The 23316-nt window shown below is 57.6% G+C and overlaps 4 protein-coding genes across 18 annotated transcripts in view; 2 read left to right on the top strand and 2 right to left on the bottom strand.

The window, feature by feature from the left end:
- Positions 1-3675: 3675 nt before the first annotated feature.
- Positions 3676-5835, bottom strand: TMEM249 (transmembrane protein 249). Its single transcript, XM_061439542.1, has 8 exons — positions 5819-5835; positions 5665-5692; positions 5449-5496; positions 5224-5374; positions 4765-4859; positions 4464-4659; positions 4221-4306; positions 3676-3977 (listed from the first exon to the last, which is right to left on the bottom strand). Exons 1-8 carry the CDS (start codon positions 5833-5835, stop codon positions 3795-3797), a joined length of 804 nt encoding a protein of 267 aa, XP_061295526.1. The 3' UTR covers positions 3676-3794.
- A 625-nt stretch (positions 5836-6460) lies between these two features.
- Positions 6461-9532, bottom strand: FBXL6 (F-box and leucine rich repeat protein 6). Of its 3 annotated transcripts, none has more exons than XM_061438211.1 (9): positions 9053-9532; positions 8634-8792; positions 8407-8470; positions 7985-8116; positions 7803-7910; positions 7603-7716; positions 7303-7534; positions 6969-7215; positions 6461-6706 (listed from the first exon to the last, which is right to left on the bottom strand). In XM_061438211.1, the coding sequence occupies exons 1-9, from the start codon at positions 9448-9450 to the stop codon at positions 6556-6558; spliced, it is 1605 nt and encodes a 534-aa protein (XP_061294195.1). In that variant the 5' UTR covers positions 9451-9532; the 3' UTR covers positions 6461-6555. The 3 variants fall into 3 exon arrangements, with proteins under 3 accessions (XP_061294195.1, XP_061294196.1, XP_061294197.1); XM_061438212.1 differs by having other exon boundaries at positions 7684-7716; XM_061438213.1 differs by having other exon boundaries at positions 8902-9170.
- A 32-nt stretch (positions 9533-9564) lies between these two features.
- SLC52A2 (solute carrier family 52 member 2) lies at positions 9565-12680 on the top strand. Of its 11 annotated transcripts, XM_061438127.1 has the most exons (7): positions 9565-9636; positions 9945-10057; positions 10274-10466; positions 10567-11440; positions 11535-11658; positions 11761-11874; positions 12100-12222. In XM_061438127.1, the coding sequence occupies exons 3-7, from the start codon at positions 10337-10339 to the stop codon at positions 12202-12204; spliced, it is 1347 nt and encodes a 448-aa protein (XP_061294111.1). In that variant the 5' UTR covers positions 9565-9636; positions 9945-10057; positions 10274-10336; the 3' UTR covers positions 12205-12222. The 11 variants fall into 11 exon arrangements, with proteins under 11 accessions (XP_061294111.1, XP_061294106.1, XP_061294108.1 ...); XM_061438122.1 differs by having other exon boundaries at positions 9945-10466; positions 11736-12680; XM_061438124.1 differs by lacking the exon at positions 9945-10057 and having other exon boundaries at positions 9582-9636; positions 11736-12680.
- Positions 12681-19873: 7193 nt separating this feature from the next.
- Positions 19874-23316, top strand: part of ADCK5 (aarF domain containing kinase 5) — a 13944-nt gene continuing 10501 nt past the window's right edge. For 2 of the 3 annotated variants that reach the window (XM_061438173.1, XM_061438172.1), the window contains exon 1: positions 19875-19977. In XM_061438173.1, the coding sequence (XP_061294157.1) occupies positions 19966-19977 (12 nt within the window). In that variant the 5' untranslated portion in view covers positions 19875-19965. Of the gene's footprint in view, positions 19978-23316 lie in introns of all 3 variants that reach the window. The other variant, XM_061438174.1, reaches the window with a different exon arrangement.

Genomic DNA, 23316 nt, shown 5'->3' with positions numbered 1-23316 from the left:
TGGTCAGTCTTCTGAACACTTGCTGGCCTATGTCCCACTCCCCATTGCCACTCCTGGGACTTTTCTCTGGGGTGCACATATGACACATGGTCTCTATTGTCCTCCTGGGAAGGACTCTGGCTCCACTGCCTACGGGGGACACCTTCAGCTGTCAGAGGCTCCAGGGGTTGCCCCTGGCCCCACATCCCAGCCTCCTAGTGGTGGCCAGCACCCAATGGCTGATCAATGCAGGACGCAAAGGCCTGGCATCTCAGCCTGATGCGTGACGTCTCTGGTGAGCCATTCTGATGCCTCAGCCCTCGCAGGGTGCTGGGCTGGCCTCGGCCCTCCTGCTTCCTCTCTTTCCTCCTCGGGGTTGACCAAGGGGCATGTCCTCACACTGCTGCCTCAGTGGTTCCCTCTTGGAGAACCCAGACAGGCATCAGGAACAAACACTCCAAGAAGGCAGGCAGCAGGAACTTGGGCAGACTCGCCTACTGCCTGGCTGGCAGCGAGGACCCATCCATGGTGCAGGCGGAACTCAGACAGGCAGAAGCAGAAGGCCGAGGTCCAATGGTTAGACCTTTGGCCAGTGGTGAGCAGGGATCACACAGCAGGGAGGAAACGCGGCAGCGGGCCCAGGACCTAGTGTTCGGGAAACAGAGGAGCAGCAGTCACCGAAGGGCTGGGGGTGGGATGGCTGTGGTTCAGTTCTACTGATGCCCCAGAGGGAGGACAGCAAGGGCCGGAGAGTTTTGTCTAGCCGCTGAAGGCCCAGCCCCTTGGTCGCCTGCACTGAGGCAGGCTCCCAGCTCTTCAGCCAAAGTGCAGAGGGTGGTGAGGGTCAGGCCTTGACTTAAGCATCAGACTAGTTGAGCTCCAGAGGAACTAAGGTGGCTGTCACTTCCAGCACAGAGTGCAGACAAGAACCAGATTTACCACCCTACCTGGAAAACTAGAGAGCCAGACAAAATAGGGCTTCCCTGGTGGTCCAGTGGTGAGGAATCTGCCTTGCAGGGGACACGCGTTCGATCCCTGGTCCCAAAGGATCCCACACGCCACAGAGCAACTAAGTCCATGCAGCACAGCCACTGAGCCTGTGCTCTGTAGCTCACAAGCCACAACTACTAAAGTCTGGCACCCTAGAGCCCATACTCTGCAACAAGAGAAGGTACCGCAATGAGAAGCCTGAGCACCGCAACTAGAGAGTAGCCCCTGCTCTCCACAACTAAAGAAAGCCCACACACAACAACAAGGACCCAGTGCAGCCAAAAATAAATATTTTTTCAAAACTGGACAAAATAAATGAAACAATGGGCCTCAAGACATTGGTACTGGGCAGCGAAGGACAGTGACCCCTGAGAGGGCCATACCCAAGAAAGGACACCTGAGAAACCTCATCTGTATGTGGACTTGACTTAGATGCAAGATCTTGGACTTGCAGTCTGAGCTGAGTTCTGGGATGGGAGGAGATGCTGGAGGTCTTGGGAGGAGCCAGATGGTGGACTGTGGTGGGCTACTTACATTCGTGGCTCCCAGGATCCTGCTGGTGTTCACACATTTGGTAGACCCTTCCCATTCTGGCTCTGGGTTTGGCCACATGACTTGCTTCTCCACTGGGATGTAGTATGAATGATGCATGCAGATGGTGCACACTATGGCCCACTGGGTCTTGTCCTCTTATAACACTCCCTCTTGCAAACCAGCAGCAAGACAGGCTGCTGAATATTGAGACACCACTTGAAAAGAGGCCCTGGAGGATGGGGGTCATCTTGGACATTCTGGCCCCAACTGAGATCCCAGCTGATGCAGCCATATGAGCAATTGCAGCTACACATACGGAGTGGAACCGCACAGCTGAGCCCAGCCAGCCCACAAAACCATGACAACAAGTACATCATTGCTGTTTGAAGCACCCGAGATCAGGGTGCTTGTTTGTATCCACTTGTCCTCCACCCTTGAGTCCTTCCTTCACTGTTCTGCGTGCCCAGCTCAAGTCCCACCCTGGATTCCTTTCCAGCCTGCATCCAGCCCTCCTGCAAATCCTGTCTGCTATGGCCTCAATGGGGCTCAGACCTGCCTACGATCCTCTCTGTTCCCCTGTGCCCTTCTCTCCCTGCACAATTCCTGCAGCCTCCTGGTCCTTCCCCACACCCTCCTCAGATGGCAGTGCATCTGTGCTTACAACTCCCCAGTGATTTCCCGAGGCCCCGGTCCCCTTCCTCAGCCCAGCCTGTCTTCTCATGTCTTCTCCTACACGTCCAGTTCTACCCTGCATTGCACCTCACACCTCCTCTTCCCAGAAGTCTCTCCCCCAGAGCTCCACAAGATCGCAATTTCTCGTATCAGCTCAAATGCTGAATCCTTGCAAAGCCCTGATCCCCTAGCTGAAGGAACACCACCCTCCTCCAGCCACTTTGCCAGCAAAGAAGTAGGTGCTTCAACCTGGGTCACCCTTAGGTCATCAGCTCCAAGTGGGAAGAGGCTTTGGGTCACTGGGTGGAAACAAAGCCCACCCTAAAGTCTCACTGACTGACCGAGCGGAGCCCAAGCTTTGGGAGCCCAGGCAGCTGGCATGCCTTTCTAGCCCCTGTCCACATCTGACAGGTAGCCTGGGCATCCCAGGCCTGGCTTGGTCACAGGCACTCACCCAGGCAGCCAAGCCCCTGGCTCACATTCCACACTCCATGCCTCCCTTGCTGCACTGACCCCCAACCTATCCCAGTACCTCCACAGCTGGGTTCTGCCCAACCTCTTGAGCCCATCTCCTGGTAGAACACCTCCTGAGAAGTAGGGATTCCTAGCCTTGAGCCATGAACAACAATTGCTCCCTGGGATTGCCTAAAGCCATTCGCCTAGCTTCTGGACTCCACTCCAGAGATGGGCAGAGATGCTGGCAGCCAAAAAGTGAGCAGTGCTGAGCCAGGGTTCCAGGCAGGGGCAGCCGTCACGAGCATGTGACATGAGGTCCAGGAGCCAGAGCTTGTTTAATGCTCTAGTGCTGCCATCTGGAAATTGATAACTTTTTAACAAGGACTTCTGCATTTTCATTTTGCATGGGGCCCTGCAAATTACGCAGGTGGTCCTGGTTCCAGGGACACTAAGCTGGCATGATGCACAAAGACCAGACCGGGGTCATGTTGAGCATGGCCCTGAGGAAAAACCCTGACAGGAAACCGAAGTGACTTCTCTGCTCCCACAGCAGCCTCCAACACCCAGGAAGCAAAAACACCCACTGCTCAGAGAACGTGGAACTGGGGCCACACAAGTCAGGCAGGAGCATGCTCCAGGGGCACCATGGGTCTGTCCTCCAGCAGGCCTTGAGCTCTGGCCTCGGGCGCAGCAGCAGCAACTCTGGGGAGTGGAGTCCACCAGAAGACACAGGGCTCGACCTTTGGCTGTGTCCTTGTCTCATTTCTGATTGGACTAGAAAGGGCATCTGGCCCAGACTGGACCAATCAGATTCTGAATCATGGATTCTGCTCATTGGTCAGCACTTCTACTGACCGTGAAAGGCAGTGTGTCCCACACATGTCCTAGATGCCTGACTGCTTGTCAGGCTCAGTCCCACTACTACCATCTTCCAACCCAAACTCCCCATTGCTTCCTGGCAGGCTCCCTGAGGCCCTGTGAGCTGTGCAGGAGGGGAGGATCCTGAAGAGGCAGCCCCAACTCGCACAAAGAAAACCCCCAGGCTTGAAGCAAGAGGTCACTTTATTGAGAAGAAGGCCAGTGGTGGGGGTGGAGGCGGGGGACTGGAGGGGAAGGCAGAACGCCTCTTGGGGTGGGAGAAGGGTGGGTGCCTGCTGGCAGCATCACACGTCCGGGTCCCACTGAGGGTTCCCCCCGTAGGCACCAGTCTTGCGCAGCACGATGCCCGGGCTGAAGGTGGTTCCCAGCGGCCAGTGGCGGACCACGTGCCGGTACGATGTGGCCAGGCAGTCAAAGTAGTTAATGTTGAGCTTCCGGGCAATGTACCGGCCCAGATATTCCATTTGCTGTGTGAACGGGTGGCGAGTGGCGGTCAGGTCAGCTCTTGCTCGTCCCTCCCCTTGCCAAACCGCACCTCCAGCCCTGACCGTCAGCCCTGGCACCCTCTCTGCCAGCGACCAGCTTGAGAGCCCGGGCCAGGAGCCCGTTGTATGCACCATCCACCTGCGAAATGTCCCCATCTTAAGAGCCTAAACAGTGGTCGGAGTCCCGTTGGACCGAGAGGGGAGAGGATTGTCTGTCTGACGCACCTCATAGCGCTCCGACAGCTGCACCAGCACTAGCGGCTCCAGCTTGTGGCCGCACAGAACCAGCTGGAAGAAGCACCTTCGATAGGCTAGTAAGGGGCAAGTTGCTCAGCTCCCGGACTCTGGTGAGCAGGAGTGGGGCTCCGGGGACGGGGTATGGGCCCGCGTGTCCGCCCCTCCCCACTCCACGTGGCTTCCCGTCCCTTGCGCGCCCTCCCCTAGTCCGCGGCCCTTCCCTCGCATCACCGTCCGAGTTGAGCGCCAGGCGCACGTAGACCAGGTGCATGGGGCCCTGACACACGGTGCGGCCCTGGATGGAGAAATGGTACACGCCACGCGCGTGGTTCAGCACCAGGCGGCGCCGCGGCAGCGACGAGATCATAAGCCACAGGCCCACGCCCACGCCGTAGGCAGGGAAGCCCCAGGTCTCCTGCTTCTGCACCTGCGGGCGCCGCGGGGACTCCCTGAGCCGCCGCGGGGCCGGTGGCGAGGCGGGGCCGGGTCCCCGGGGTAGGAAGGTCGTGGGCGCGGGCCCGGGAGCTCAGACCTCGCTCACGAGACCGAAGCTGATGAGCAAGATGCATACTATGAAGAGCAGCGTCCCCTTCCACAGCGTGTCCAGGTAGTACTCGAGCACGAAGACTGGGGGCGACGCGGCGAGGACGCATGAGGACAGCGGGCTCCTGCTCGCTGCCCGAGGTGGCAGCGCCAGGGCTCGGGCCCGGAACAGCCCGCCCCACGTAGGGCCCGGGCCTCGGTCATGGTCCAGCCTGCGGTTCCGGAGCCTAATCCGGCAGCAGCAGGCCAGGCCCGGGGCTCTGGCCCAGCCCCTCGCTTCGGCCCCGCCCCTCCCCGGGCTCTGGCCCCGCCCCTCGCGTCAGCCCTGACCCAGGCTCTGGCCCCGCCCTTTCCCGCCCCTCGCCTCCCTATTCGGATTCCAATCCCCGCCCCGCGTCTCCCCGCTTCAGTGTCGGAGTCCCAGTCCCTGACTTTGGTCCGCGCGCACCGTTGGGCTGCTGCTGCATGAACGGGTAGAAACTGTTGTTCTTGAGGCGCCTGGCGAGGCTGCGCTCGGTGCAGAAGAGTCCTTGGGCCCAGAGCTGGAAGGGCTTACCGCTAGAGGTCGTAGGCAGTCCGCTGAACCGGCCCTTGGGGGCCTGGGTCAGGTACGGACGGTCAGCTGGGCGGCTCGTCTGTTGCCACTACCCACTGCCCACAGCTACGCTCATACCTGGGAGAATAATGCTTCCAGGGCTGCGGTCAGGAAGGAGCAGGAGCTCTGAGGCGAAGACAGGGGAGCGACACCAGGTGGCGGTCTAGGCTGCGCGGCGCCGGGTTCTAGAAGCTCTGGGCAGTGGGTTCTAGAAGGGACTATTCTGTTGTGGTGGGCGTGAACTTCCCGGCTAGCCCCTGCCCCACTGGAAGCCCCCTATACAGCCTGACTCACATCACGTGCTCGAATCACTCCTGCCGGCCTGCACGATGTGCCATGTCAGGGTCAGTGCTTCCTGGGTAGCAGGTGGGCAGGCTGGATGCAGGGATCCTTCCCCACCCAAAGCTCATGCCCACAACTCTCACCTCCAGAGCTGGAGCAGCTTCACCTGGGCCTGTACGGCATGTCAGACCGGCTGACTCTAGCCAAGGAAGGCAGCCCTCTGCTCACCCAGAAGTGGTGTCACAGACTGCGGGAGCTGGATTTGAGTGGCCAGGGCTTCAGTGAGAAGGACCTGGAGCAGGCCTTAGCTGCCTTCTCAGGCACCCCTGGGGGCTTGCACCCAGCCCGTGCTCCCTCAGGGCTCGGGCCCGGAACAGCCCGCCCCATGTAGGGCCCGGGGCCGCCTGCAGGCGGGTTCAGCCTGCGATTCCAGCGCCAAATCCGGCCACAGCTCTGGCCTGGCCCCTCGCTTCGGCCCCGCCCCCACCCCAGTCCCCGCCCCGCATCCCGGCCTTTTAGTCCCTGACTCGGGTCGGTCAGCCTTAACAGAGAGACACCCCAAGCCTAAGTTGGAGAGAAATCGGCAGGCAGGTGCCTACAAGGAGCCCATGACTGGGCGTGGTCACTCTCTCTCCATTGCCAGCTCTGTCCTCGTCAGCCTCACATACTATCAGAGGCAGCTCACCTTAGTGCCCTAGGATGGGGCACACAAGCACAGGCACTCAGTCCAGGAGTGAGCTGGCAAGGCACAGCCTCCCTCAGGGACAACCCTTGCCCCCTCACTCTGATCCCAAAGACCACACAAGAGTTCCAAAAAGGGTTTTATTATAACAAAACACTCAAATATCCAAAACTGGGAAAAGAGGCAGAGCAGGGCTGGCTGGCAGAGGGGCCTGAAGCTGGCTAGCTGGGGGAGGGGAGGCTGGTGAGCAGCTGCTCCAGGCACCATTGGACTTCCTCTGGGCCCCTGTAGGCCCGCTTCAGGCCCCGGGGAAGGCAACGGCAGGACTCCAGGTTGAGGTACCGCAGACCTGGGCAGCTGCTTATCACAGAGCTGTGGGGGCAGGGCAGGCCACAGCAGGTTAAGCACCAGCAGGGCTGAGCCAGTCTAGGGAGCCCTCGCTGCCCTTGCACCACAGCTGGCTATGCCCCTTACACCTATCAAGGCCCACCCTCAGTACCCTGGGTGTCCCTGAGGCCAACCCCAAGCAGGGACTTGGCCAGTATGGGCTCCGTTTTCTGACTCCTGGAACTGGCAAGCCACGCAGGATGGGGGCTAAGCTATACTGGCTCCACGGAACTAGGGGGTTGCTAACCTGACTGTGCCCGGTGTGACCCGAGTGCCCCTGAGGTTGAGGGAGCACAGGGCCAGGTGGGAGCCCCCAGGGGTGCCTGAGAAGGCAGCTAAGGCCTGCTCCAGGTCCTTCTCACTGAAGCCCTGGCCACTCAAGTCCAGCTCCCGCAGACTGTGACACCACTTCTGGGTGAGCAGAGGGCTGCCTTCCTTGGCTAGAGTCAGCCGGTCTGACATGCCGTACAGGCCCAGGTGAAGCTGCTCCAGCTCTGGAGGTAAGAGGAGTGGGCATGAGCTTTGGGTGGGGAAGGATCCCTGCATCCTGCCTGCCCACCTGCCACCGAGGAAGCACTGACCCTGACACGGCAGATCGTGCAGGCCAGCAGGCGTGATCCGAGCACAGCCGCGCAGATCCAGCAGGCGCAGGTGAGGGGAGCCGTGGAGCAGGCGGCCCAGGACCTCGTTGCTCACAAAGTTACAGGTGGAGCTAGCAAGGCAGAGCTCCTCAAGGCTGGGAAAACCTGGGCCAGGAGTCATCGCTCGCCCGGAAGGCTTGGGCAGCCACATCAGGTTCAACAGCCGCAGCACCTAGGAGCGAGGCCCAGGCTGCAGATGGGGAGGGGGGTGACAGGTGCAAGAGGTGGGGCGTCAGGTACCTGCAGCTGGGGGCAGCCTTTCTGCAGGGCCTCTACAGGCAGCTGGAGGGGAGTGATGTTGTGGTTGAGGCCAGTGCTCACCTCCAGGACCTGGAGCTGTGGGCAGCAGCTGCCCTGTAGAGGTGGGGAGAACACGAGGTCGGGCGTCTGGCAGTCCCTGGCTTGGCACCCAGCTCTGCTCCTGGCTGTCACCAACCTACCAGCAGTGCACCCAAGATGGCTGTTGTCTGGGAGTTGTAGGTCAGCCACAGCTTCTGCATTCGGGGTCCAGCTTCCTCCAAGAAGCTTACCACAGCCGTGGACTCCACCTAGGGACCCAGCACAGGGGTACCTGCCACCTCAGCCCAGGCTTCCTTGGGGCCCCTGGGGACATAGGGCTCACCATTGAGTGCTGTATGTCCAGGCTGTGGAGCTGAGGGCAGGCTTTGGCTAGCATGATCAGAGCATCAGGGGTCACACCATGACAGTCAGAAAGCTTGAGGAAGCTGAGCCGAGGACAGGACTCGCTAACCAGCTGTGGAAGACAGTGGGCCAGCTGGGGGTTGGAGAAGGGAAAGAGACCAATGGCTGGTGCCAACGCCACTTCACTGTCTCAGCAATGAGCTCCTTTCTGGCCATTCCAGGCCTACCTGGGTGCTCCCACTTCTCACTCCTCCCTCCTGGAGGAGATGCCAGGAAAAGAAAACCAAGCAGGCATCCTCATGGGGCATCACTGGGCCCCCACGGTACCTGACTCACTTCCTGGAAGTACTGGGAAACCCCAGAGTGTCATGGCTGGCGTGTAGGGCAGCCTCACGCTCTCACCTTCAACACAGGGTGTAGCTGGGACTTCCAGTGGATGAGAGTCAGCCTCTGGAGCTGTGAGAACCTGGGCCGACAGCAGAGGCAGAGCTGCAGGCCGTTTCCTTGCTTCCCTTCTGCCAGCGTTCTCCCCGCCCATCCCCTTGGTGCAGGAATGCAGGAAGGGGCCTGGGGCTTTCACACAACACAAAAGTGACGTGAGGGAGTAAGAAAAAGATGGAATTCCTCACCGATTGGGCATAAGCCACTCCAGGGAAGAAAGGAGCTTTTTCTCAGCCTTGGCCCCACTCTTAGCGGGGCGGCCAGCCAGCGGGGGAGACAGGGTCAGGGTGTGCCAGAGTGCAGGCTGGGAGGCGGCCTCGTTCCAGCGGCGGCACACGCGCGCAGCCCTGGGAGAAAGGATCTGGTGAGGGGCCGGGCTTTCTGTGGCCGACGCTCGCCCTCATTGGCTGCCGCTGTGGGGTTTCCTAAGAGGGACCTGCCCCTCCCAACTCTCACAGCGGCGCGGTCAGTTCAAAGTGTGGCCCCGGGTGTTCCAAGTAGACCCTGAGAGACTGCTGCCGTGGACACGTGTGTGGGCGCTCGGGCCCCCGCTGCGTGCCTGTTCGGTCGGCCTGAGCTACGGCGCTGCGCGCAAAGGGTAGGGTACCTGCCGAGAAATGGTATAGGCCCATCAGCCGCCACCAGCAACCCGAAAATTTGCAGCAGGATTTCCAGGGGAACGCGGTCACCCCAGCCCGGGTCGGGCTCCTGCAGCGGCGTGGGCGCGGGCGCGGTCCTGGGTTTGGCCTCGGCCGCACGGGACCCCGGGGACCGCAGCCGCTGAGCTCGGCGGGCGGCGCGCCTCTGCGCGCGGGGGCGGGCGGGCCCCGGGCCTGGCAGCACCAGCAGCATGCTGTCTGACTGCAGCAGGTGGTACCCTGAGCCGCTCGGAGCAAGTCGATCCCACCACCAGTCTTCCGCCGAGCGGGTCCGCGCCGCGGCCGGGTGCACGACCCGGACTCTGCGCCGGGCCCTGCGGGCCCGCCCTGCAGTCCCTGAAGCCATAACCGCCCGCCGCGCTCCAGATTCCGCGCCGGGGACGGAAGGGGCGGGGCCTGAGGCGGAAGGGCGTGACCGGGGCGGGGCCTGGACCTCGGGCCAGCCCCTCGCTCGGGCTCAGCATCTAACTTCCGGGGCGGGGCTTCCGGCGTTGGGGCCGGTCGGGAGAGCGCGTTCGACGAGTCTGGGAGGGTGAGTTGAGGCTCTCGCTCCGGCTCAACTGCGTCTTAGTTCTACTGTCGTGGCCCTGGGCGGAGGCGGCGCCCTCAGAGTGTGGCTGGACGGACGGCCGCCGGGCCTGGCAGCGCGCAGGTTCAGGACCGGGAGGCGCGGGACCTGGGCGCACCGGTCGGCACTCCGCGGCTCCCCGACGTAGGGCGGGGCGGTGCCCGCCGCGGTCACACCGCCTAGCCCCGACTCGGCTCCGACTGTCCCGCGGCTCGCAGAAGCCGCAGCGGTGTGCGGTGCCCTGTCCCGGAGTCCTTGTTCCGTGTCCATAGGTGCGAGTGTGGTGGCGGCGGTCTCGGCCACTCAGACCCGAAGGTCATCCTCCCTCTTTTACTCATTCTGCCCTGGGCTTCGGCGCTTCCCGCTACTCTGCCTGCCCGCGGGGGTATGTGTATCCTGGTGTGTCCCGGGTTTGCTTGGCCCCTCCTACCTCCCATACCCCACCCCTGGCACCCCACTCAGTATCCCTGGTCTTGGCTGCCTGGTCCTCTCCTTACTCCCGTTTTGTGTTTTTCTGTCGTGATCCTGCATGCGAGTGTGTTCCCTTCAAGCCAGACCAGGTTTTCAGTTCCCAGAACCGAAGCATCTTCTTTGGACCTAGGTGGGGAAAAGAAGAGCTGGCTGTGACCTTTGCCCTGTCCTGGAGGCGCCAGCCTTGGTCTGAATGGCAGCACCCCCGCTGGGCCGTCTGGTGTTGACCCACCTGCTCGTAGCCCTCTTTGGCATGGGCTCATGGGCTGCAGTCAATGGTATCTGGGTGGAGCTCCCTGTGGTGGTGAAGAACCTACCCGAGGGTGAGTGGGGGGGGCGGGTTGGGGGGTGCCGAAGCTGCAGCTCCTTTCCTTCCCTGGGCGTCCTGCCTCTGACACAGCTGCCTCCTTTCTTTCCTTGCAGGTTGGAGTCTCCCCTCCTACCTCTGTGTGCTTGTGGCTCTGGGGAACCTGGGTCTCCTGGTGGTGACCATGTGGAAACGGCTGGCCCCGGGCAAGGGCGAGCGGGTCCCCATCCAGGTGGTGCAGGCACTGAGCGTGGTGGGCACGGCCCTGCTGGCCCCGTTGTGGCCGCAGGTGACCACAGTGGCGGGGCAGGAGCACTCTGTGGCCTTCCTGGCACTGGCCTTCGTGCTGGCGCTGGCCTGCTGTGCCTCTAACGTCACTTTCCTGCCTTTCCTGAGCCGCCTGCCGCCTCCCTTCTTGCGGTCCTTCTTTCTGGGCCAAGGCCTCAGCGCGCTGCTACCCTGCGTGCTGGCTCTAGTGCAGGGTGTGGGCCGCCTCGAGTGCCCACCAACCCCCACCAATGGCACCCCTGGGCCCCCCCTCTACTTCCCAGAGCGTTTTCCTGCCAGCACCTTCTTTGGGATCTTGTCCACCCTGTTGGTCATTTCAGCTGCCGCCTTTCAGGGTCTCCTGCTGCTGTTGCCACTGCCGCCGTCTGTACCCACGGGCGGCCCAGGGCCTGGCCTGCGGGTGGGAACCCTAGGAGCGGAGGAGGAGGAAGAGGAAGAGGCCTCGCCCCTGCAGGAACCCCCCAGCCCGGCGGCAGACGCCACCCCCAGCCCAGAACCTGTGGGCCCCAGGCTGCTCTCCACCCACGGTGCCTTCCTGCTGGGCCTGTTGGCCGTCACCAACGCTCTGACCAACGGCGTGCTGCCCGCTGTACAGAGCTATTCCTGCTTGCCTTACGGGCGCCTCGCCTACCACTTGGCTGTGGTGCTGGGCAGTGCTGCCAACCCACTCGCCTGCTTTCTAGCCATGGGTGTTCTGTGCAGGTACACAGGGAGCCCAGGCCCCTTGGGATGGGATTTAGGGGTTAGGGCCTGGGCCAGGCACAGCCAGCTCTGAGTTTTGACTCGCCCTTGGCAGGTCCCTGGCAGGGCTGGGCGGTCTTTCTCTGCTGGGCATGTTCTTTGGGGCCTACCTGATGGCACTGGCAGTCCTGAGTCCCTGCCCACCCCTGGTGGGCACCTCTGCAGGGGTGGTCCTTGTGGTGAGTAATTGGGACAGGGCAACAAAAAGGGTGGCCATCAGGAGGGGTTTGCCTTAGAGCAGGGCGTCTCCGCTCAGCCTGCTACTATGTTCACCCTCCCAGGTGGTGTCGTGGATTCTGTGTCTGGGCGTGTTCTCGTACGTGAAGGTGGCTGCCAGCTCGCTCCTGCATGGTGGGGGCCAGCCGGCGTTGCTGGCCGCTGGCGTGGCCATCCAGGTGGGCTCCCTGCTCGGCGCCGTGGCCATGTTCCCTCCCACCAGCATCTACCAAGTGTTCCACAGCGGGAAGGACTGCGTGGACCCCTGTGGCCCCTAAGCCTAGTGTTGGGGGGGACTCTGCTCCCCCCACCTGTCTTCAGGGTGCCACAGAGACTTCCTGTCCGCTGCCTGGAGAGGCCCACCTCACATGCGGCCTGCTCACGGACAGTTGCACACTCCACAGGCGAACCTGGCACTGCAGGCAGGTGGAGGACACAGCAGGCTCAGAGCCACGGCCCAGCTGGAGACATGGACTTGGCCCAGGATTTGTGTGGGATTTGTACAATAAAGCATTTTTATTCCGTGAGTTGGAGTCAGTCCCAGGAACAACTTTTGCGGTGCAGAGGGACTTCCTCTGATCTGGAGCCTTGGTCTGACCTATTCAGGAGGGGCTGCCGCTCCCTGGGGCAGTGTCTGGAGATCCCGGGTTTGTGGAACTTTGTCCTCTACACACAGAGAAGTGCCCAGAGGGACAGAGAAGGCCTGCTCCCGGGGCCTGGGGTCTGGGCCAAGGACCCACACAGGTTACAGCAGCCAGAGGCTTTGTGGTGGGCCAGGCCAGCCAGGCACAAGGGCCCGACCGCATGGGCTGCCTGCTGGTCGCTGGGTCTGTGGCCCAGGTGTGGCAGCATTTCCCTGCTGCTTTATGGAGGATCCTGGGGGGGATTTACACCAGGGGCTTGTTGCCAGGTCCCTGCATGGAAAGGGCTCTGTGAGCGGGACTCAGAAGACTGGGATGTGAGGGTCTAGCCAGTCTCGGGATCCTTCTGCCCAAGGATGTCACCCCCTCCCCCAAGCCACCTGTCCCATTTTTAGCTCCTGTGATCAAAGCTGCCAAGCCCCAAGCCATTGTTAGGTGAACGTGACAGCGGCTGCCTTCTCTCTGGGTTGCTGGCAGATGGCCTTGGCTTTGCACAACCCACACTCTGCCCCCGAGGCCCCAGGATGGCGGTTTGGGCCTCTGCTTGTTGGTATCTGTAGGGAGCCAGGCTGTCCTGTACTTGCGGGCTCCCCCACTCAGGACTGGCACAGCCTATAGAGAGCCCTGAACTGGGAGGGGCTGGGAGGGGATTTGGATGGAGGCTGCTGTGGGGCTGGGCCTGGGCTTCCTCTGTCTCCTCTGTGCCTCTAGGGCAGGTGGGGAGCAGAGAGAGGCCTGTGGAGGACAGGCTCCCAGCGGGGCCCTGAGTTGTGGTCCAATGGGACCGGCCTGGTATGGAGACCCTGTTCTCACAGACCAGGCACCCGCTTCCACAGGGGGCCCTGAGGCCTAGGGTGTGGACTCGAGGCAGTGGTGCTTGCCTTGCCACCCAGCCCCTTCCGGATGCCCTTAACTTCAGAGGGTGGCTGTCCTTGACTCGGGAAGCACGTGGGCTTCTCAAGGCCCCGGCCTTGGCCGGACCAGCTGAGCAGGAGGAACTTCCCGGTGGGAGGGAAGGATTTCCAGGCCTTGACCCTCCAACAAGCATTCAGCTGGGCCACACTCCCATGGAGCTCAGACAGCCCAGCCCCGAAGACAGGCCCTAGTGGTGCTAACCACCAGGCCACTTGACCTGACGGGACTGGGTAGGGGGCAGCAGCAGCTTGACTTGCCTCTTGCATTTGGGAAGCAAGCTGACAGGCAGCTGTGAGTTAGGGACACTGCTTTTGGTTGCAGCGAGCAGAGGCTGAGGGCATGAAATGGGTGGTGTATCCTTCCCCGCACCCCCTGACACTGCCCTTGTCCCTCCCTTGCCCACCCTGGAATGGCTCCCAGTTCCTTCCTGCCCGCACCCCCTCCCCCTCCACGTTGGGAGTCCAGGGAGCCTCTGCCTGCCTCTGTGTCTGCCAGATGTGCCAGGCTGCATAGAACGTGCATGGTCTCCCGAAGAGGAGGGGGGCAGGGGAACTGGAGGGGGTTTGAGGAAGCAGCCGCCCTTTGAAGTCTCCAGGACATTCCGGCCAGCGTCCCCGAAGCAAACAAGTGGGGGCCCAGATGACAAGGGGAGGAAAGGCCACAGGGCCAAATCCTGGAGAGCCACTCGCTTGCTTGGCACACCCTTCCCACTCTCAGCCACCCAGGGATGAGGGCCAGAAGCAGGGCAGCCCACCAAGCCAGCCCTTCAGAGCAGAGTGTCCCCCAGGACTGCACCCAGGCATGATGCCTCCAGCTGGATGGCATGTGGCCAGTCACTCGGCCTCCCAGCCCTGCCCAAAGGGTGTCTCAGACTTTGAAGGAGACCCCAGACATTCTGTCCACTGCACTTTCCAGGGGTTTCGGAGGCAACTGTAGTTCTAGTGGGTTATTAATCACAGACCCCTCTGGCCCACACCCTGTGGCTGGGTGGGTAACCCAGCTGATCCAGCCATGGTGCCCACACCAATTGAAATGGGGGAGGAGAGGTGACCCTGTGGAGCAAATGAGGATCCAGTAGATTGGTATTAGGCGTGTCAGTTGTTCCAAGAGTTGTAAAAACTACCCAAACTCCTCAGTGCACACCAGACGGTGAAGATACCACAGAGGGAACAGAGCAAGGGGTGGAGGGAGCCAGACCCTGACATCATCCTGCAGTTGCCTGGATCCAGCTGTACCTGAAGCTAAACCCCTTGGACTTACAAGTTATGTCAGCCCAAAATTTTGTGCTTATTTTAGTTGAGTTGTCTTCTATCTGTCACAGCTGCAAGAGTTGTGAGGTCCTCTCTCGTCTCTGAAGCATCTGGGACCATCCAGAAGTTTGCATGCCGAGCACTGGCTGACCTTTCCGTGCCTGGGGGAGGATCAGTCACCGTCCTGCAGACTCTCCCGTTGTACTCCCCATGTCAAGAGCCCTAGGCTCCCCCACCAGCTCCTGAGCAGGATGCTTCGCTGACCACTTCCACCCTGGAAAGGAGAGTTTCCTGGAGATTGGACCCTCTCAGAACACCTTGAGCCAGGCCGGGCAAGGAAGGAGGCAGGACCTTCTTCAGCTGGACTATCCAGACAAAGCCCTGGAGGGGGTTTCTGTTTTCATGTTTCCTCTCCTTTGCAAGTGTGGCAGGAGAACTGAGCTCGTTAGAAAGCAGATTGCAAAAGGGCCCCTACCTGACCCCTCACAGGCGTCCTGCTACCCATGTCCCCCTGCAAGTGCCCACCCCACCCCACATGGATTTAGGTCAGAGGGATGTGAAGAGATGCAGCGGCCAGGGTGCTCAGGCATCCAGAGGAGAAACAGACAGATCCCCAGATGAAGGTGTCTGCTCTCTGTCTCCATTCAACGTTGCACTGAGGGTCCTGGCAATGATGGTTACACAGGAAAAAGGGCATCCAGGTGGGAAAAAAAGTAAAACTATCCTCAGATGACAGGGTTCTATGTATAGAAAATCATAAGGAGTCCACAAAGAACTTGTTAGGACCAAAAACAAATACAACCAAAATTTGCAGAATACAACATCAATATACAGAAATCAGTTGTATCTTTATACATGTTCAGCCGAAGATCTGAAAGTGAAATTAAGGAACATTTTTTTACAGTAGCATCAAAAAAAATAAAGTACCTCGAAGTGAATTTAACAAAGGAAATGCTAAACTTGTACATGGAAAACTACAAAATGTTGACAACAATGAAAGACATGAGTAAATATTCATAGATCAGAAGACTTCTGTTGTTAACTTGGCAATACTGATCTACAGATTCAAGTAATCCCTATCAAAATCCCATCTGGCTTTTTTTTGAAAAAAAAAAAAAACAACTAATCCTAATATTCATAACAAAACAAAATGCAGGAGACACAGAATAGCCAAAACAATCCTTTTTGTGTGTGTGCCATGCCACATGGCTTGCAGGGTCTTAGTTCCCTGACCAGAGATTGAGCCTGGATCTTTGGCAGTAAAAGTGCTGAGTTTTAACCACTGGACCTCCAGGGAATTCCCCAAAACAATCTTTAAAAGAATATAGGTGGCTACAAAACTACAGTAATCAAGACAGACATATAGGTCAGTGAAACAGAATAGAGAGCCCAGAAATAAACCTGCACACTTATGATCAATTAATCTACAAGGAAAAGAGACAAGAATATTCAAAGGAGGTGGGGGCGGGGGGGGGGGGGCTTCCTAGGTGGCAATAGTGGTAAAGAATCTGCCAGCCAATGCAGGAGAATATACAAAGGGGAAAAGGCAAACCTCTTCAGTACATGGTGTTGGGAAAACTGGACGCTGCAAATGTTAAGACTCAAACTGGAGTACTTTCCCATTCCAGATACAAAATAAACCAAAAATGGATTAAAGACTTAATGTAAGATCTGAAACCATTAATCTCTTAGAAGAAAACATTGTCATCGGCCTTGGCAATTTTTTTGAATACGTCTCCTCAAGCAAGAGAAACAAAAGTAAAATTAAACAAATGGGACTACATCAACCTAAAAAGCGTTTGTACAGTAAAGGAAACTATCAACAAAATGAAAAAGCAGCCTACTGAATGGACAAAGATATTTGCAATGGTTATATCCAACCAGAGATTAATATCCAAAACATTCAAAGAACTCACATGATGCAACCTCAGTAAAACAAACAAAGCAGTTAAAAAATGGGCAGAAGACCAAAATAGACAAAAGAAGACATACATATGGAGAGCAGGCACACGAAAAGATGCTCAACATCATCAGTCACGAGAAAAATCAAAGCCACAATGAGATCTAAGCTCACACTCACCAGAATGGTCATTATCAACAAGACAACAAATAAGTGTTGGAGAGGGTGTGTAGAAAAGTGAACCTTGTATGCTGTTGGTGGTTACGTAAACTGGTGCAGCCACTGTAGACAACAGTATGGCGTTTCCTCAAAAAGTTAAAAATAGAGTTACCATATGATCTATCAATTTCACTTCTGAGTATTTATCTCAAGAAAACAAGAACACTTGTTCTTAGAAAACATACATGAGCCCCTATGTTAATTGCAGCATTATTTACAATAGCCAAGATACAGAAACAATCTAATTGTCCATTGACAGATAAGTGGATAAAGAAGATGTGCCACATATATTATATATATATATACACACAATGGAGTATTAGCCACAGAACCCTGTCCTTGGGCTTCCCTGGTAGCAGAGTGGTAAAGAACCTGCCTACTGATGCAGGAGACACAAGAGACGCAGGTTTGATCCCTGGGTTGGGAAGATCCTCTGGAGTAGGAAATGCCAACCCACTCCAGTATTCTTTTTTTTTTTCCCCACTCCAGTATTTTTTCATGGAAAATCCCATGGATAGAGGAGCTTGGTGGGCTACAATCCATGGGGTCACAGGAGTCGGGCACAGCTGAGCAACTGAGCACAATTAGCCATAGAACAGAATGGAATCTTGCCATTTCGACAACATGGATGGACTGAGAGGGTATTTTGCTGAGTGGAGTAAGACAGTGAAAGACAAATACTGTATGATTTCACTTATAAGTGGAATAAAAAGCATAACAAGTGAACAAACATATGAAAACAGAAACAGACTCATAGATGCAGAGACCAAACAGGTAGTTGCCAGAGGGGAGAGGTATGTGAGATGAGTGAGATAGGTGAGGGAGATTAATAAGAGGTACAAGCTTCCAGTTACAAAATAAGTGAGTCATCAGGTATGAAATGTACAGGGGGGAATATAGTCAATAATATAGTAGTAACTTTGTGCAGTGACAGATGGTAACTAGACTTACCCTGGGGATCATTTTATAATGTACAGAAATATTGAATCACTACATTGTTCACCTGGAACTACTGGTGGTGTAGGTCAACTATGCATCGAGAATAAATTCATAGAAAAGGAGGTCTGATTTGTGGTTACCAGAAGCAAGGGGTGGGGGAGGCAGAACTGAATAAAGGTAGAAGGGGCAAATTTCCGGTTGTAAGGCAAGTACTAGGGGGACTTCCCTGGCGGTCAGCGGTCAGGGCGCCTTGCTTCACTGCAGGGGGTATGGGTTCGATCCTGAATTAAGAGCTTGCATGCCCAGCGGCAGGCTTCCCAGGTGGTGCTACTGGTTAAGAACTCTCCTGCCAATGCAGGAGATCTAAGAGACATGGGTTTGATCCCTGGGTCAGGAGGATCCCCTGGAGAAGGGCATGGTAACCCACTCCAGCATTCTTGCCTGGAGAATCCCATCAACAGAGGAACTTGGTGGGCTACAGTCTATAGGGTCACAAAGAGTTGGACACAAGTGAAGTGACTTAACATGCATGCATGCCGAGTGGCACAGCCAAAAAAAGGTAAGTATTAATATTAGGGATGTAATATACAGCATGATTAATTAACTGCTGAATGTTACATATGAAAGTTTGTCAGAGTAAATCCTAAGAGATCTCAACATAAGGAAAAAAGTTGTTTACCTTTTATGTTTATACAAGATGATGTTCAGTGAGTGTATTGTGGTGACCATTTTATGATGTATGTGAGTCTAATCATGCTGCACACCTTAAACTTACACAGTGCAGCATCAGTTACATCTCAATAAAACTGGAAGAAAAAAACATTTTATTTCAAAAGCATATATATATGTGTGTGTGTATGTATGTATATACATATGGGCTTCCCCGGTGGCTCAGATAATAAAGAATATGCCTGCAATGTAGGAGACTGGGGCTCGATCCCTTGGTCGGGATTTACAAGATAATGTAAAAATACATAGTCATATATTTCATATAATATACATACACGCAATAACATTTTAAAAGCACTAAAAAAAAGAATAAAGTTTCAGGAATTTCTCACACTTCCCAATTACAAAACTTACTACAAAGTTATACTAGCAGAGTCTTCCCTGATGGTCTAGTGGTTAACACTGTGCTTCCAAGCAAGGGGCGCAGGTTCAATCCCTGGCTGGGGAACTAAGATCCCACATGCCACAGGGCAATGGAAACCCTCCGGCTGCAATGAAGACCCGAATCAGCCAAAAAATGGAATCAATCTGTAAATAACACTTGCTTCCCACCAACTTGCATCCCTGATTCTCACACTGAGACTTTTACTGAGTCTTACTCTTCACAGCAGCATAGATATATATGCACAAGTTCAGTTAGAGTCTCTCTTTCTTTTTACCAAGACAGAATTGGAGAAATTTGCTGTGTGCAAGAGGCCTTGTAAATGGCCACACCAAGAGGGTGGCTCATTAACAGGAGTGAGTCACTTCTAGGGAACATGGGTCGACCTCCTGGAGCGAATGCCTACAGAACACTACCAGGGTTTCGCACTCCGTGCCTTATAGGCAGTCAGGAAGGCCTCTTTCTAGCAGGCTCACAAACAGAAATTCGCTCATAAAATATACATTATGTTTCTCACCTGGGATAACAAATAATGGAGGCCTTTGAAAGTCCAATCTGAGAGTTTTTATAATAACTTCTAGCAAAGCAAACTTAAGGTGGCCTGCGTGGTATCTTAGCATCCTTAACTTGTGAGCCAGGACCTCATTTTGCAGCAAGAAAAGCGAGGCTTGAGCAGTTAGTCACCCTAATCCATCGCTTGCAAGTGCTGGGCTGAAACGGCTGCCCCTTCCCCGCCCTGGGTTCAACTCCAGCTGCCGGCGCTGAGCCCCTAGTGGGGTCTCTTCCCCCTCCCGGCTTCCGCCTTTGCTGTGAACTCCTGGGGCAACAGGTGACCTGACCTCCCCAAACCTCAGCTTCCACTGGGGGTGGGAAAAAACCCTAGCAGCAGCAGGGTCTGGGGACGACAGAGGAGGAGATGGTTGATGGCATCACCAACTCGATGGACGTGAGTTTGAGCAAGCTCTGGGAGTTGGAGATAGACAAGGAAGCTTGGCGTGCTGCAGTCCATGTGGTCGCAAAGACGGACACGACTGAGCGACGGAACTGAACTGAGCGGTGGAACTGAACTGAGCGGTTTCAGACCGAGCGCCGGTATTGGCCCTAAACCTAGTGGGCCGGGAGCCGCCAGGGGGCGCTGCTCCACCGCGGCGGCGGGACTACTCGGGGCGTGGCCTCCAGTCCCGCCCGCCCATCGGACGGCGCGCGCGTGCGCACTGTGCCCCTCCCGCAGTGCCTGCTGGGCCGGCGGAGGGTGTGCGGCGTGTGGCGAGCGGGAGCTGAGCGGCGGACCGAAAATGTGGAGACCTGTGAGACCCCGAGCGCTCGCGCCCCTGCCGCGGCCCGGGTCGCCCAGCCGGGACCCGCAGGGCCCAAGACTCGCCCCCCAGGGATCCTCCCGGCTGGCTGGAGCCCGTCACAGCCGTCAGGCAGCCTGTCCTCGGGTCCCCGCTTCAGCCCCCAGGCCCTGTGAGGGAGACATCGGGCCTTCCCCGCCGCACGCCGCAGCTCCGCTTTTCCGAGGCTGCTTCTTGGTGCGGGAGTCTTGTCTCAGAGGCGACTCTCCAAAGCCTCCTTCCCCGCGAGGGACGACCCTCGTCCCTTACGGACGTTCCTCCCCAGGGAGACGCCCTTTCCCGAGGCGGCTGCCTGGCGCCTGGCGCCTCCGCCTGCCCCGTGTCTGCCTCAGACCCCTCGCCGCTGCAGGCTCTGCCCGAACGAATCGCAGAGCGGACCCCCCCCCGCCCTTTCTTCACCTGATCCCTTGGACACCCTTTTCTCCTTGTCACCAGCCCAGCCCGGGTCATCCCGGGCTGACTGCTGCCCCCCGCCTCTGGGGAGACAGGACTTGCGGGGGCGGCAGGTGGGCTGACAGCTGCTGCGGCCCGGCTGTGCCTCGGGGTCACCCCTCCTCTCAGGCCTTCCTAGGTTTCTGCCTGGCCCTGGGCTGCCCGCCTAACTCAGCTTCTTTTGGTCCCGAACATGGCACCTGCCTTTCCAGTCTGCGCCCCGTGGGACCTCCCGTTTTATTGCATCTCTGCCGTTTGAATTGGCACCTTTCAAGCAGGGTGTCATAGTCGTTGACCCAGGTCTTAGCCACTCCCTCTCCGAAAACCTAGCCCCTTGGTTTAGAGGTGAGGAGACTGAGTGGGGCTCATCACCATTTTCAACATGGAATTTTCTGTAGACCTCATAGTTTTCTAATAAGCCTAGCCTTGTGGGCTTAGGTGTCAATACAAATGAATGTCCATTGGCGTCTGTGGCTTGTAGAGCATCTCCATTACACAGGGGTGTTTTGTGGGTGAGATGATGAAGCAGCGTTAGTCTGAGAGTCAGGCAGAGACAGTGAGTTGGTCTTTTCTAGTTTATAAAGCTGCTTCACTCCTTCAGATCACTCCGTCCTCTAGGCAGCCCTCGGGAGTGGGCAGGCGGGCTTTGGCCCTTGAGCAGGAGATGCTCATGACCAGTAAATGGAGCAGGGCCCAGTAGGCTTCTGAGTCCTGACTGGTGCTGAGAGGGTCAGAGACCCGAGAAAAGCAAAGGACACGGTGTTCAAGGTCATCTCCACTCCCTTTCCCGGGCCCAGACACCCAGCCTCTCTTCCTGACCTTAAGAGCAGTTCGGGCTCAGAGCTTGCTTACTCTCCTGCTGTGTGCGCAGGGCTGTTGACCTGCCCTTACAGTGCCCAGATTCTTGTCACCTCTTTGTAGTTTCAGGTCTCGTGAGATTCAGCAGATGCTTCTTTCTCCTGGGGTCCGGCTTATCTGCAGTGACTTTTCAAATCTGCTGTGTCTAATCTGCAGGGTGTTAGGAAATCCAACAGCTCAGCTGTATCTAAAGCATGAGTGCAGGTGCTCGGGGCTCGGTGTTGATGTGCACACGGAGTTTGTGAGCTCTGTAGTGTCTGAGTGACACTGCTGGATAGATTGTTAGCTGAGTTCCGGATGAGCATGGTGCACCTGGGCTGAGAAAAGGGCCCTCTCATCTTGTCCCAAAGCGGGAGGCTTCGGGAGTGAGAGGACCGCCCCAGGAAGGCTGCGTGTGTGTTCATGCTGCTGAGGAGGCGCCCTCTCTGTACCTGTTTGCTGCCGCTCTGGGTGTGGTGCGGGTTACATGTGATGCGTGGATATTGCCCTGGACTGGCTCCTGGGAGTTCTGGCTGCTGGCTCTGCCGCATTTATAGCTCTGTGACCCTCGGGTGTCTCCTGGGTGGTGGGGATATTTGGGGAGTCCCCGGCATCCAGCTGGCATGAGCCAGCAGGGCCCCGTGAGGGCTCTGGTGTCGTCAGCAGAGGCCTCATTCTCCCGGGGAGCTGCTGCTGTCTCTCTCCTGACTGCGGCCTTCCACCTGTTGCTCAGCACATGGCCTGGGCCATGTGGGGTTCTGCATTTATCTAAGGTCAGCAAGTGTTTATGATAAAGAATTTCTGCTGTACCTTTGAGATGATTAAGAAAGAGATGGCCCTGCCCAGCCTGGTGGGGAGAAAGCCTGCAGGCTAACCTGTGCTCCTGTGATAAGGACAGTGGAGTGGGGTGGGGGAACAAAGAGCCCTGGTGAATGGGGGCGGGCTTCAGGCACAACAGCGGCCTGGAGAGCAGGCCTGGGCCAGGCTCCTCGTGGCTGTGCAGGGTCTGCCAGAGGGATGTTCGTCTCGGGCGATTGAGTGAGGGGTCAGGGCTGGGAATGAGGCAGTGTGGCCAGAGCGCCTGCTGTGGTGCTGATTCCTCAGAAAACGACAGAAAGCTGCTCTGGGGGCTGTGGTCAGGGGCCATTACTTTTCTGGCCGTGCCCCCTTGGCATTGGCCAGGTGTCCGGAGGCTGTGGACGCTGGTCTTCAGCTTCCCTTCCAGAGCCCCAGCCGGTGGTGGACAGTGGTCAGGAGGCTGTGGGAGCAGCCAGGGCCCTGAGCTTTAGAGTCAGTGATTCAGGTTTGGCCTTCTGTGAAAAGAACTGTGTTTAGTAAGAACGTGATACGTAAACTTACTTGTTAGGTGATTTGCCTTTTTCTCACTGGACTCTCCTACTAATGACTCCAGGGACAGTGTGCTCCGCCTGGTGGCTGGTTTGGGGATGGGAAGGGTATGGGCTGGGGAAGTGGTTCGATTTCCCAGCCTCTGGCTTCTCTGCTGTGCTGTGGGCCTCGTGAGGAAATAAGCCCCGCCTCAGAAATGCGTGCATTTTATTGAGCACCTGTTAGGTGCCAGGCCCTGAGCAAGGCGCTTTATTTCTGCCATCTTCCACCTTTCTAGCTTGGCAGGGCACAGCAGGGAGCCGCCCCGCAGGCACAGAGTGCGGTCAGTGAGGCGGCTGGGCAGGCCTGCGGCGCAGTGCAGGGCTTGGCCCGCGGGCACTCTGCCCCGCTCTGCAGCCCCTGTCGGCCCGGGGCGCCGTTCCCCTGGAGGAGCACCGACTGGGGCTGCGCCTGCTTCTCCTCTGGCAGTGTCCTCGCCATGTGCCCCGCCGCATCTCCCTGATGGACTCTGGGCCTTGCCCAGGTGGAGGCCTTGATGGCAGTGCCCTCTCAGGGCACCGTCCTCGATCGCAGTCTCCTGCTGCCCCTGAAACACACCCGGAGCACGTGTGCGGGGTCCCTGGCGGAGGAGATGTGGCCCTGGGCTCAGCCGTGGTCTTGGAGCTGCTGTGCCTG

The sequence above is a fragment of the Bos javanicus genome, chromosome 14 (assembly GCF_032452875.1).
Source record: "Bos javanicus breed banteng chromosome 14, ARS-OSU_banteng_1.0, whole genome shotgun sequence".
Lineage (NCBI taxonomy): Eukaryota > Metazoa > Chordata > Mammalia > Artiodactyla > Bovidae > Bos > Bos javanicus.
This window is presented reverse-complemented; position numbering and strand designations above follow the sequence as displayed.

Coding starts and splice junctions, on each gene's coding strand:
- FBXL6 (XM_061438211.1), bottom strand. CDS start 9,450: ATGGCTTCAGGGACTGCAGGGCGGGCCCGCAGGGCCCGGCGCAGAGTC. Junction 8,793..9,052: donor CCTATACCATTTCTCGGCAG/GTACCCTACCCT, acceptor CCTTTCTCCCAG/GGCTGCGCGCGTGTGCCGCC. Junction 7,216..7,302: donor GCACGATCTGCCGTGTCAGG/GTCAGTGCTTCC, acceptor TCTTACCTCCAG/AGCTGGAGCAGCTTCACCTG.
- SLC52A2 (XM_061438122.1), top strand. CDS start 10,337: ATGGCAGCACCCCCGCTGGGCCGTCTGGTGTTGACCCACCTGCTCGTA. Junction 10,467..10,566: donor GGTGAAGAACCTACCCGAGG/GTGAGTGGGGGG, acceptor CTTTCCTTGCAG/GTTGGAGTCTCCCCTCCTAC. Junction 11,441..11,534: donor GCCATGGGTGTTCTGTGCAG/GTACACAGGGAG, acceptor CGCCCTTGGCAG/GTCCCTGGCAGGGCTGGGCG.
- TMEM249 (XM_061439542.1), bottom strand. Junction 5,375..5,448: donor TGGAAGCATTATTCTCCCAG/GTATGAGCGTAG, acceptor TACCTGACCCAG/GCCCCCAAGGGCCGGTTCAG. Junction 4,860..5,223: donor CATGCAGCAGCAGCCCAACG/GTGCGCGCGGAC, acceptor CGTCGCCCCCAG/TCTTCGTGCTCGAGTACTAC.